Below are 13,996 nucleotides of genomic sequence, written 5' to 3' on the forward strand. Positions count from 1 at the left end.
AAATAGGTATTAATCTAATACTACTTTAGGGTATCCCAAGTATATAATATACTAATATTTTAAAGCTATTAGTCGGCTTAATATCTAGTATTTTTATTAATAATATAGAGTATAGGCTTACCGGAAATATAGAAAATATTAATAATAATAGAGTAATTAAAGCTAATATTATCTCTCAGGTTAAACTTAAATTATTCCGGTAATTGTCTGAATTTCTGGTATTATTTATAGTACTTTATAAGGTATTTAAGGGCTTCTATATTAATATTATAGCCTGCTCGTTTTAGTATATTTCGAAGCTTACTAATAAATAAATAACTAAAACGGCAATATAGATATTATAATTCGACTTCTATAAAAAAGCAGGGGTTATAAGTAAAGAATTCGGAAATAAAGCTTTATAGAGTAATATTCTAAAACAGGAAAGAGTATCTAAAATATTATACTATAGATATAAAGTATTTATTAGAAGTAATGAGATAATTAGTAAGATTATTAAAGTAAACTTCTAGCTTATCTATATTAGCTAAGCTAAGTAAAAATAGAGTTTTTATAGGTATAATATAGAATTATATTTGCCTAATTAGTATTCTTATTATTATAGATCTAATAGAGAATATAGATCTAATACTAAACTAGATATTAACTTGACTTTTAGTAGTTTTATTAAGTTAGATATTACTATTAGTCTATTATAAAGCTTGGAATTAGTCAGAACTAGTAATTGAGAATCTAGAGGCTCTGGTATTAATTATAATTCCGTAAAAGTAGTAAGTATTATATCTTAATATATTATTAATTATAAATATCTGGATATTTTCTATTTATTTAATAGATTCTAAAGTATGGTTTTTGCTTATTATCTAATATATAAGAGAAATAGAAGTAAGGTTATTTATAAGGGTATTAATTATAGGAATAGTAGAAATAGGGGCTATAAGAGTAATTAGGAAGCTCTTAATAGAAGTGAAATAGGAATTAGAATAATATTTCTCTCTTTTATCTATTTCTACTAGTAAGGTTTTAAAAGTATTACCTACTAGTTTGTTCTTACTATTTTTATTATTCTTTTCTCCTTTAAATTCGGTAATATATTATATATAAGTACTACTAAAGTATTTATTAAAGTTACAAGTATTTCGGGATCTAAATTAGTAAATATTTCTATTCTTAAATCGAGCCTTTTTAGTTTTTTATTTCTCTGGTATATACTTCTATAAGTAGTATTCGGGTCTCTTATATATAAAATACGATTTTGGAGTATAATTATTATAGTTACGGGGCTTAAAGTAATTATTACAGGTTCTAAAGTTATAGCTAGGTCTGTATTAATGATTTCCGGACGGGTAGTAGTTTAGAGGGTTTTGAGAATAGTATTATTAATTAGTAAAGAGAATCTCGGTATTAATCTATTATTTCTTCTTATAAATAATAATAGATAATTAGAGCTTATTAATAAGTTAGCCGAGATTAGGAGAAGAATCCAAAACTATATATTAGTATACTAGTATATCTTAATAAGAGGTAATAATCTTATTATATAGGAATTCGGTATTTTATAAAATAGGTACTAGTTTATATTATAATTTATATAGGTTATTAATTAGTAACTAGACGAGCTTAAATATTGTCTTTTTAGGATATTAAGCTATTATAATTACTATTATAGTAGTATTTCACTTATCTAAGTTTTAATATTAGAAACCAGGGCCTTTAAAAAAGCTATAAATATTTATATAGGCCTCTTTATATATATATTAAAAGAGCTAGTTATTATAAAAGTAATCTTATACTAGTTCTTTTAATATAATAGGAAAAGCTCTTACTAATACCTTTTATAGAAGCTCTATATATTAGTAGATATTAAGGAAAATAACGAGTTTTTAGTTAAAACTACTATTAGTTCTATTATATTTCTATATTTTAGTATATATCTTTATTATTTCTCTAATTAGCTTTATAGTAAAAGGGCTAGCTAAAGGGCTATTTAAAAATAGTAGAGGTAGTAGAAGTAGTAGAAATCCGTTATTACTAGCTCTTTATAGTCCGGTATTAGTAGGAGCAATTATAGGTAATAAAGAAATATAAATAATAATTAGTTTAGTTTATTAATTTCTTATAATACTATTATTAAGGAATATATATAATAAGGTAATAGGGCCTATATTAAGATCTAGTCTAGTAGTAATAATATTAGCTATAGTTCAAATATATTACTCTTTTTCCTGAATAGTATTAACTAAGAACTATATAATAGTAAGTCTCTTATTATTTTATTTAATATAAATACTATTATATTATAAAATAGCTTATAATTTATATAGTATATATTAATCTAGATAATTAAGTACTTTAAGGTTAAAATTACTAAAATTCTTCTTAAATAATTCCTAGAGATTATTATTAGTTGATTTCTCTACCTTATACTAGAATAGTCTAGTATTAAGATAGTCTAGAACTTCCTTATTATTATAGGTAATTAGGTTAATATTACCTTTCTATTTCTTTACCTATATATATCTATTCTATAGTTCTACTATACTAAACCCCTAGGGTTAAGCCCTTCTTAATATATATATGATTTATAGTAAGAGAGGTTCGAAGATAAGATAGTTTATAGTAAGTTTATAGAAAGGGTTTAGTAGTAAAGATATCTAGATATCTGGTTTAGATACCAGATACCCCAGATATCTAGGGATATTATAGGTATTAAAGTAAATATTTCGCCTTTAAATATTTTATTTATAATAAGAAATTTAGGAAGTGAAATATTATAATTCCGGGAAGGTCTAAAGCTCAAAGAACTCGATTTAATAGTAAAATTAAAGTAGTAGTTAAAGAGCTTTAAGGGTATATATAAAGTATATATTCTAGAGAGAATATTCTATAGATACGGGTATTATATAAATAGAAAAGATAGATTCCAAGAAAGTAGTTTTAAAGCCAAAAGAAGTTAGTTTTAAAGAATAATAAATAGTTAAGTAAATAGATAGCCAAATGGCTAACTACTTATTAATTAGTAAGAACTAGAGTCTTTTCCCTTAGGCTATCGGATACTTTATAAAGTTAATAAGTAATTCCTTCTTTTAATAGAATAGTTATTAGTCCTTAGTAAGAGCTAGCTATTTTCTCCCCTAGGCTACCGGATACTTTATAAAGTTAATAGGTAATTCCCTCTTTTAATATAGACTAGTTCAATCTTACTATAGGCTACCGGATACTTCTTTAGCTTAAAAGATTCTATTCTCTAATCTATATATATAAACTAATTAGTATTAGTTTACTAGTAATATATAATACTATTATATAGGTATGAAAATACTAGTTATATTAGTTAGTAAAGTTATTTTTTTTTAGAAGTAGGAATTATAGTATTATAGTATTAATATATAATCCCTAAATCTGCTAAGCCTAAAGAGGTCTAGTTTACTAGTCGAGTTATTAATAGAATATGAGGTTATATAACTATATCCCGTATCTCATATCCTATTACTTATATCCCATTACCTATATCCCGTATTCCGTATCTCGTAACTATATATATAATTTTTAAAGGAATAATTATACTAATAAATATTTTAGCTAATACTTTTCTAATAAAATAGTTATTAGGTTTTTATATTTTATATTTTATATTTTTTTATTTTCTAATTAGTATTTAGCTAATTTATAGGAAATATTATAGCTTAATATATATAATAATTACTAAAAACTATATAATTCTTTAATTAGTAATTTGAATTCAAATTAATAATAAATTAAAAAATATATAAAAGTTAATTAGAATTATAAATCTAGTTATATATATAGAAATTAGGCTTTTTTTTAAAAAAAAGAAAATTAAATTAAGAATCTTAAGATATTACTATTATATTATAACCTATAATTAGTATTCTAGAAATAGAATTAGCTATATTAAATATATATATAAATATCTAAAAAAAAATAAAAAAATAAAAAGCTTAAACTAAATATAAAATATTATACTAGAACTAAATTATATAATATTAATATTATAATAATATTATACTAATTATAGGTTTAGATATAGCCTTTTCTAAACTTTTTTTATTTTACTAAGTTTATTTTATTTTAATTATAAATAAATTATATATATTAGATAATAAAATAATTATAATTAGAATTAGGATTAAATATTTAAAATTAAATTATAATATAAATAATACTAAAACTCTTATTAAAAATTATTATTTAGCTATTATATTTTTTATTAGATATTTATAATAAAACTATTTTATATTAATAGAAATATAATTATAATTAAACTAAAAATAAATAAAAAAGAAATTAAAAATTATCTAAAAAAAAAAAAAGTATTTCTAAATTATTAGTTCTAAATTATTAAAGCTAGAATAAAAGAAGCTAAGCTTATATTTCTTTTAAACTAAGGAACTATTTTATAAACTTATATATAAACTTAATTAGAATTTTATAAAAACTATTTTATAGGTTCCTAAATAATATTATAATAATATAGTAATAATAAAAATTAAAAATAACCTATAATTAGTTTCTAGAAAAGTTACTAGCTAAAGAAAAAAAGTAAGCTAAATATAATATTAGTTATATATATATTTCTTTTTTATAATAATTAGGTTTATTTATAAAATTACTTATAAAATTCTTAATATATATAATTACTTTCTTATATTTCTTTCTTAAAAGGCTATATCTTTTTACTAATTTCTTTAATATTTAAAATATATTAGCCTCTAATTATTTATTATAATATTAGTATTATATAATCTAGCTCTAGTATAATATTTTATATTTAGCTTAAGCTTTTTGCTTTTTTTTTTCTTTAAATATTTATATATATATCTAATAAAGCTATTTATTTTTAGGTCTTTAGTTTCGAATTATAATATAGTAATAATATTTTAAAATTCTTAATTTAATTTCTTTTTTTTTAAGAAAAAAGTCTAATTTTTATATATATAACTAGATTTATAATTTTAATTAATTTCTATATATTTCTTAATTTACTATTAATTTAAATTCAAATTACTAATTAAAGAATTATATAGTTTTTAATAGCTATTATATATATTAAGCTATAATATTTCCTATAAATTAGCTAAATATTAATTAGAAAATAAAAGAATTAAAAATATAAAATATAAAAACCTAATAACTATTTTATTAGAAAAGTATTAGCTAGAATACTTTTTCTAGAAATATAACTTTTTTTAGTTTTTCTTATTTTAAATTTATTTCTTATTTTTTTTTTATTTTAAATATCTTAATTTATAAAAATAAGATCTTAAATAGCTATATTTTCTCTAGCTATATTTTCTCTAATTATATTTTTTCTAGCTATATTTCTTCTAGTTATATCTTTTCTAGCTATATTTTCTTTAGTTATATTTTCTAGTTTTTAGTTATATTTCCTCTAATTATATCTTTTCTAATTATATTTTTTCTAGCTATATTTTTTCTAGCTATACTTTTTCTAATTATATTTTCTTTAGTTATATTTCTTTTATTATTTCTCTAAATTATAATATAAGCTAATAAGGCTTTATTTACTAGTATAATTTAAAATATATTTAAGTATTTCCTATCTTTTTCTAAATTATAATATAAGCTAATAAGATTTTATTTATTAATATAATTTAAAATATATTTAAATATTTCTTATTTTTATTTTTTATAAGCTTTTACCTATTATATTACTAGCTAAAATATAGTATTCTCTAGGCTAGAAGAAATCTTATTTAGAGACTATAATATACTAGATATCTAATTTCTTATTTTATAAAATATAATTACTTATAAGAAGGATTTACGGGCTAGCTACTTAGTTTGCTCGAGTTCGGAGAACTCTTACTATTAAAGGGGGGATGTTATAATATTAGCGTCACATGACCTGGCCCTAGCGTGGCACCCTGTACTTAGCTCGAGCTCCCTGCTCTCTTCTCTCTTTAGACGTTTACATACACACCTAATACAGCTGATTCTGCTCCCAGAACACCAGCCACGGGTCGTGGCTCTAATGTACATATCACGATGCGGTCCGTCCTGCGCGATCCTTTAGTGTGAGGTCGGCCTCCGTGTCCTTTAGCAATTTTCTAATTTTCATATACCTCCCCCGGCGTGTTTTCCTCCAGCAGCAAAGTGAAGCGCCCTCTGTGCATACTCATCTTGCACGTCAATGGTATTTTTGCCTAGTAGCACCAGAAGACTTCAAACCGCCTTCTTAGACCACGTTCAACTGCAAAATGAAGCGATGTGCGTCCCTTGGAGTCCTGTATTAGTGTTGGCCTCTTGTCTAACAAGGGTTTTGACTACCTCGCCACTGAAAGTGAGGCACTCTGCAGACTTCATACCTGTGAAGGTGGTGGGAATTGTTTCTACGGTAGAGGCGTTGTCCTTGATTCCAGTAACTAGAAACCACGTCACACAAAATATCTTGGTCAAAGTCGAGAGTGGTTCTGAGTTGGATCTTCTGGCGATATGTCTCGGGACAGATGGATCGAACGTAAGGTTTCAGATCCGATAAGCTTAATTCGGGAAAATGTAAAACGACCCCACCCCCCTCCCTCCCGGGTGTCGATTGGGGGCCGAACTAACCTAAAGTAGAGGCGCTCGGACAGGAACACCAAAACTTTGGCTATTTCTATAATTTAATTCAATTTTATAAGGAATCAATATAATTTAATACTTGTTTCATTTGTTATAGCGCTAATTAAGCGCTATTTAAATATAAACTTTTTATAGACTTTGGATTAGTAATAGCTCTTTAAATTAAAGAAGTTAAAATTTCATACCTTCGTCTGGCGAGACATAGTCCACGCTAGCAAGGGGGCCTGGCTCAGACTGGAAAGTCGTAGCTTTGGTTAGTCATTCATTGCCTTTTCGTCCTGTGCCAGGCCCCTTGCTAGCGTGGACTATGTCTCGCCAGACGAAGGGATAAGTGTTTAGGGGGGATAGTATCATTTTCGTCAAGTTTTGACGACCATGCTCAAGAAGCCCAAACAAGATCCCAAAGTAGATCACTAAGTGGACACCTGTCCAATAGAAAAGTCAGATTCTCTGCCTAAAGTGTCACCGGTAGGATGCTCGAGATGCTTGCATCGCAAGCCTTGTGTTGACCCCCACGCAGCCCTCAGCACTTCAACCGCCCTCAGGACAGCTCGCTCAGACTAACACAGAACCACCGCCGAACATATAACCAGCCAACCTCCCACCTCTATTTCTCACCGGTCTCGCACCCAAAATTGCCGTAACAGATTCCATTTGAGCCTCGTACTTCTCAAACACTATTCATTGAGAAGTCAGACTTTCAAATGAGAGCTTATCGAGACGAAAGAAGCGGCAGAGATTCGCTACCCTGTTGCCTAAGAAACTAACCACGACCCTAAAGCCTTCACAAACCACCTGCACAAAGCCACGACATGCTCCGCCACAGAATAGTTGCACTTTGCTCATATCTCTTGGGCGTGATGTTCGGTGCTATAACGATAACCGATGCTCAGCCTTGAGCCGACAGTGGGGGATGACACACCTCCTCGCCAACTTTCCACTGCTGAGCTTCGATAAGCCAGCCCTTACATCTAGCCCTCCATTCATCGTCGTTGTGTACGCCTCATAATTCCTTCACGCCTTTATCTTGAGGATGTGCATGGTGAGGGGGAACCGGCCTGAGACCTCAAAAGGCCGGCCACCCTCACTTTAGAACAATATATTGACTTCTCTATGCGTTGAATGGGTTCTTGCTGTGATATGGATGTAACTCAGCCAGATATAGAGTTGCAAGGTATCGGAAATACAACCGATTTCGAGGCTCAAATTCTTGCTCCTGTCCGCACACGTTTCACCCGCGGCAATAGCTTCTTCTCTGGGGTATAGATAGAGCCGCTCAGATGTTAATTCAACAATAACGCTGAAACTTTAGCTTAGAGAGTACAAACCGGACTGAGCACAAGTGCTGCTAGTATCAGATCACACTGGTCTGTTCAGTGGATCGCGCGATGTAAGTCCTCCCAACTATCTGGAAGCTGTTCAACCGCCGATCGAGGATGTTTTATAGGGACCCCGAGGCAGCCGCCACCCGCGGCAAAGCCCTCGCTATCTGGCGAGAGAGTCGCCTCGGCGGCGCGAGATGAGTACATTGCGGCTCTCATGGGAAGTGGGACTGGGTCTGAAATTGTGGAGGCTGCATGTCAATGGCAGGTCGGCTTCTTGGAGTCCCAGATCAAAGAAGCGTGGATCCCATTGTTCCGCCGGGTGTTGAAGGGTGTCGACACCACAGGTCTGAAACCGAGCGCTGATGAGCTGTCCATCACCTTCCAAGTCCTTGCTGCGATGGTGGAAGAATTTCGTCGTGATGACCGGGCTTTGGTACAGATTGTTGATGAGCTCTACAATAGTGGAGTTCTGATTGAAACAGCTGAACCCGAGGATTCTGACTATGAGCGGAACCCAGCAAATCAGATGGTCTTTACCGCGCTTGGAATGATCAGTGAGTGGGCCTCAACATCGCAATGAGGGATGAATTAATCTGACCAATTTCTAGGCATGCTTTACTCTCCGGAACTTAATCCCGCCGCCGACAAGTTTCAAATCAGCACGCGCCAGACACAGAGTTCCCGAACCAGCGGTACTCCTGAGCGGAGACGGCTTATCACCAGGTCTAAGACATATAAAAGCTATAAAGAGACTCTGGATTACAAAGACGAGAACGTGGCCTTGCTTCTGCGGCGATTTGGCACGATTATCCCACATTGCCAACGGTCCATTTTCGGTGGCCAATATTCCCCAGGTCCAGGCTTTGCTCCGCTTATGCCGGACGTTTCGATCGAGGTCTCGAGATTGAATTACCGGAACCTATGCAGAGTCGTAGACATCAATATCGAGTGGGTCGACTGCTTAAGTCTTCATCTGGAATTCGATCGATCAGGGAAGGTGCTCAAGCTCTTCCGGTTCCCTTCCATCTGCTTAATGATGTGTTGCTGCCGAGAGAAGTCAACATTCGCGCCGTGAGCACCCCGCTATGCATCACGGAATATCTACTGACCACGCAGGATCTTTGCTGACTCCATGAGCTACAACAATCTGCCAACGTCTGAACACGATGGGGCGAGGGAGTACTATAAGGAAGTCCTTCTCTCCTACCGGCTCATCTTCGGCCAGGGCCCAGGATCAGCAGAGGATTTCAAGCGCCGTGCACACCTCTGGGCGCCAGCACTGGCAGAGCTTTCCGATCCCCTTCTTGCTATCATTTGTGGTGAGAATTGGGAGAGCGAGAAGGCATGGCCGATATATGATGAGATCCAAGCAGAGGACACCGCTGAGCGCTATAGTCCTTCCGAAGACTTCCCATACCTTGGGAAGCGTCTTCTGAAGATCCAAGAATATGTGAATGATCATCGGCCCAACAATCTGAGACAACTGTGGCACGACCAAGCGAACAAATGGAATTGGTGGATGTTATGGGCGTTCGTCATTCTTGGCTGCCTTGCTCTTCTATTTTCAATCATCCAAGTACGCATCGTATCTGTGAGAATTCCATGCCTACTTACTGACTTTCTCTCAGACAGTCCTCCAACTAGTTCAACTGATTTTCACAGTACCTCCACCAGGTCGATAATTCGATGGTTTTCATTGCAGCAGCAGTCAACATCAGTTTAGCGCGGAGCCAGGAGTAGGTGTTCGACGTCAAATTTCATTCGGGATACATTTCAAATGTGATATTTCATTCTGTGTAGTTGAGAGTACCCGCTTGACGATATATGACCTCAAAATAATAAAGAAGAAAAATCCAAATATGACCCAAAGAAATGTCAAATCATCTAAAGTAGCCGGGAATCAAGGCATCGTAAGAGTCCTCATCCTCCTGATTATCTGGATCTCCATTCTCGTCGAGTGCAATGACGATGCCTCCCTCTCCATTTCCGGTGAGAACCCGCCTGGCCACTTCAGCTCTGATGCGCATGTCGTTTGCTTGTTGGTGGTATGCACCAACAACATCGCTTTCCAATACCTTGGACAATTTCCATAAAATTCGCGCGATATACCCGTCATCCCTGTGGGGACTTCGGAGTGTGGCAATGGCCATCGCCTTCTCCAGCTGGCCTTTCGCATTATCTACATTACCCTGCTCGAACTCAACACAGCCAAGTGAGTAGTACGCTGATGCTGTTAATGGATGGACGGCAGAATTGAGCAGCGAGACTTTGAGGCATTGCTCGTACGACCGTTTCGCAGATGCCCAACGCTTTTGATCTAACTCAATATTGCCATAAGCGTAATGAACGCTTCGTCGTCAGTCAGTTTGGATTTAATATTGTGTAGAGGTGGGAATCTTCTTACTGAGCCATGAAATGCGCATTGTCTCCAGCAGTTCGGAAGTACAGTGCCTCGGATTTTGCAAGCAAGCTGAAAGCCTCATCGTATTCCTTCCTGTAGAAGTGGACGCGAGACTTGCAGAGATATGAATTTGCAAGAAGATTCGAAGCTGCATCACCGGCATTGAGTCGAATATGGATTGCTTTTGTGAAATAATCCATGGAGTCGATCAGATTGTCAGACGATGCCTCCAAAAGTCCCATGTTATGGAGCGAAATAGATCGCTAAGGAACTGTTAGCATTGTGGGAGGTCTGGATCCTGCATAGAGAATGGCTCACGTCCAAATCGTCTCTTCCCAAATGCTTCTCTTGCAAGTGGTAGAATACTTCAAGATTTCTCCTGCAATCTCCAAGCTTGTTCAACTCATAGTACGTCAATCCCGCAATGTTACAAAATACTGCATACTGCATGGTTTCCGTGTTATTACCACAAGCCAGCTGGCCTGTCTCGACCATACGTAAACAGATATCGTAATTGCCAGTCTCATATAAATACCATGCACAATTTGCCAAAAGTTTGATAAACCATTTTGATCTAAAATTTTGGTATTAGTATTGTTATTTTCGGAGGGGGGTTTGATGGTTACCCTTTCAACTTCGAGGAAGCACGTCGATAGGTAGAGAATTGTAAACTCATATGTGCTCCATGAGAGATATATGTCTGACATGCGCTCCATTGGGTGGACAAATAATCACCTGCTACTTGCTTTGGAAATGCTTCATAAACAAGAGAACTTGCGCTGTCAAAGTACTCCTGTAAATCTCGGTAGGAGAGATAATTCATGGCCTCTTGTACCACACGATGCGCGCGTAATTCTCTGCCTTCTTCGGTGATCAACTTGAAATCTACCAACTCGTCGATTGCGGCACGAAGAAGTGGTGGGATAGTAATGACACTGGATAGTGCGTGGGCTTTCTCATCTACAAGATTGGGGTGCTGCTTGCAGAAGTTCAGCTTTCCATCGAGAGCTCGTTGATTCTTTGGCAGGAAGAGATCGATAAGTATACGGTCTCGCAAAGTCAGTCACATGCATTGTCTTAGCTTGGGAGAGTAAATAATATACCAGGTGAAAACAGTGAGAGCACACTCAGCATATCTCGAGCATTGCGGCTCAAATGCTTGAATGTCATGTCCCACAACGAATCCAGCGAATGGATAATGTCGGAGCGATCTGCAGTCTGTCTAGGTGGAAGGGATCGCTTGATTTCCTTGAATGTCTCTAAACAACCCGCAATTGTTGTGCCAGCAATGTTTGGCTTTTTGATGAGCTGAGCTGCTTGTTGAATTGCGAGTGCGAGCTGGTATTGAAATTAGCTTCATTTCATACTCCTTAGTATCTTCGTACTTACCCCTCCTAAATTCATCAAGAGTTCCTTCGCGGCTGACTCTTCGGTGCCTTGGATCAACCCTCTTCTGTCTAGATCTTGCCACTCAGGACCTAGCAACTTCATAAGCAGATCCCAACCTTGTCTATCATTGAAAGGTTTGACTGTGTCGCCCTTGCGTGATGCATCATTCATGAAGTTGTAATACTTTCGGGAGGTAATGCTAGATGAACACATAAGAACATGTCTTCTTTACCTGATGGCAGGTTCAACTTACAGAATGGCACCATTCGCACCAAGCGGCCAGTAGCCCCTGAGAATGGACTCTCGTTCTGTCGAAGCATGTCAGCCTTCGTCAGGAAATAGGGAGGGGTCGATCTCCTCGTGGAGCAGACTCACCAGCATTATCGAAAATAAGAAGCCACTTTTTCTCTGCAAGTGAAGTTAGTATTATCTCCCCTAGAAGGAGGTCCAATCAAGCATACTAGTGATCTTCAACCACTTTAACACGGCCAATTGATTCTCCTCGTCATGTCCTAATGTCTTGTGAGCATAACCAGGACTTTTGTGAATTCCATTGAAGCTAACCATTTCTATCCGCACCCGGCAGGTTCAAGTTAACAGCCATATCAGTGAAACTTTGGCGAAGCGACAGTGAGGTTTCACATTGGACCCAAAAGATAGCATCAAAGTTCGCAGGGTTTTTGTATGCATACTCCAGTGCAATGTTGGTCTTTCCGACTCCACGTCGTCCATAGATCGAATAGGTTCGCAGAGGGGGATTGTTTGAAGAGTAGTCCAGATAGTTATTTACGCGGTCCAATTCTTCCTTGCGGCCATAGAAGTCTTCATTTCTTTCTCTTGGTATCATTCTGATGGGGAATGTGGCATATTCTTCTGGGATGACATGAGGAGCATGGCGGTTCGCCAGATTCTGGACCTGTCGTTGAGTATTTGCTTTCGAGTATGAGGTAACATCATTAAGATGCTTAACCGTGGCATCCATGTCCGATAGGTTTTCGTTGACTCTTATATCAAGATCTTTTGCAGCCCTTGCCGCTTCCGCATCTGCAATGTTCTGGGTTAGTCGGCAACGCAAGTGAATTTTTGACTTTCGGGGATGTTTATAGAGGAACAATTCATACCAGTTGGGCATTGCCGAAGATGTCTGCTAGACTCGGCAAATAGCTGAAGCAGATATTCTAAAGTTTGGGAGTTAGCATGACAATTCAGAGAGAAAGGGGATATAGGATCATACCTAGAACATCCGCCATAGACAATCGAGCTTCGTTCATGTCCTCGCAAACATCTAAACATCGGTTGAATAGCTCCAAAACACTGCGCAATCTCTTCATCCACGATACAGTTCTGTTAAGCTTTGGAGTTGATACCAACGACAACTATCTACCATTAATCAAGGACCAACTCATGGGAGAGGATAGGAAGCACCTTGATATTGAGCTCAAGCAATCCCCAGAGTAGTCTGAAATCGGCTTCATATGGAATAATCGATCGAGTAAATATTCCAAGGAGAGTATTCATAGTTCTGGGAAACGGAAGAAGGTGATTCAAGAGCCGTCTGGTGATTGGGGCAGCTTTTAGATCCAAGCTCTGGTCTCGGATATAGGTGTGAAGGGTTTGCCAGTCTCTTGGTAAAGAAGCCTTTTCGTAGTCTGTTCAACTAGTCTCAGAATACACACTCTAGAACCAAGACTGTGGACTGCACTTACCGGCTCCTGACACTGTTGATTTAATCGCAATGGTAGCATCTTTCCATCTTTTGGCGGCAAACTCGCTCGTGTCACTACCCAAAGTAAACAGGCCATTCCCAGAATAGTCGAGAGGGAGAAAGTACGTACTTGAAATCCACATCATGTTCGTCCTCAGTGTACGTCCGGCGCTCCATCTTGATAAGATAACGAGGCTCGAGCTACGCAGAGCGTGTTATACAAATAGCAGCTATTGAAAGAAATACTCGCAGGAGAAGAGCAATAACTTGGGATATCGAGCTAGACTACAGTGCGCTTGGAGGAGCGCAAACAAGGTCTGGCTTGGGAGATCCGCACTTCGGAGAAAGTGAGGGGAATGGATTTTGGGGAGAAGAAGGAAAGAAGGGCTGGCAGGCTGTAGGGCTGTATTTAGGCTCTCTAAGGCAGGAGGGGAATTTTGGGCGCTGCAATCGGGCCTGACTCTGCATCCCCGCGCAGCCCACTTGGGCGACCTACAGCTATCTCCCCCATCCCTCACGCCCTCCCCACTCAATGCGGCTGCAGGTCAGAGTCCATACAAGAGTGTCGAG

The 13,996-nt window shown here is 35.7% G+C and overlaps 2 protein-coding genes across 2 annotated transcripts; one reads left to right on the forward strand and one right to left on the reverse strand.

Moving 5' to 3' along the window:
- Window positions 1-7,746: 7,746 nt before the first annotated feature.
- K444DRAFT_637747 (uncharacterized protein) lies at window positions 7,747-9,613 on the forward strand (the record flags this gene model as incomplete). The annotated part of the gene is made up of 6 exons (XM_024884167.1): window positions 7,747-7,866; window positions 7,924-7,996; window positions 8,054-8,485; window positions 8,540-9,002; window positions 9,048-9,507; window positions 9,560-9,613. The coding sequence occupies 6 exons, from the start codon at window positions 7,747-7,749 to the stop codon at window positions 9,611-9,613; spliced, it is 1,602 nt and encodes a 533-aa protein (XP_024727276.1).
- A 63-nt stretch (window positions 9,614-9,676) lies between these two features.
- Window positions 9,677-13,776, reverse strand: K444DRAFT_575862 (uncharacterized protein). Its single transcript, XM_024877492.1, has 15 exons — window positions 13,557-13,776; window positions 13,428-13,501; window positions 13,147-13,370; window positions 12,956-13,097; window positions 12,843-12,899; window positions 12,286-12,765; window positions 12,183-12,233; window positions 12,097-12,129; window positions 11,975-12,029; window positions 11,722-11,920; window positions 11,436-11,670; window positions 10,959-11,382; window positions 10,651-10,906; window positions 10,336-10,595; window positions 9,677-10,280 (listed from the first exon to the last, which is right to left on the reverse strand). The coding sequence occupies exons 1-15, from the start codon at window positions 13,601-13,603 to the stop codon at window positions 9,812-9,814; spliced, it is 3,006 nt and encodes a 1,001-aa protein (XP_024727277.1). The 5' UTR covers window positions 13,604-13,776; the 3' UTR covers window positions 9,677-9,811.
- Window positions 13,777-13,996: the final 220 nt, after the last annotated feature.

The sequence above is a fragment of the Hyaloscypha bicolor genome (assembly GCF_002865645.1).
Source record: "Hyaloscypha bicolor E unplaced genomic scaffold K444scaffold_183, whole genome shotgun sequence".
Taxonomy (NCBI): domain Eukaryota; kingdom Fungi; phylum Ascomycota; class Leotiomycetes; order Helotiales; family Hyaloscyphaceae; genus Hyaloscypha; species Hyaloscypha bicolor.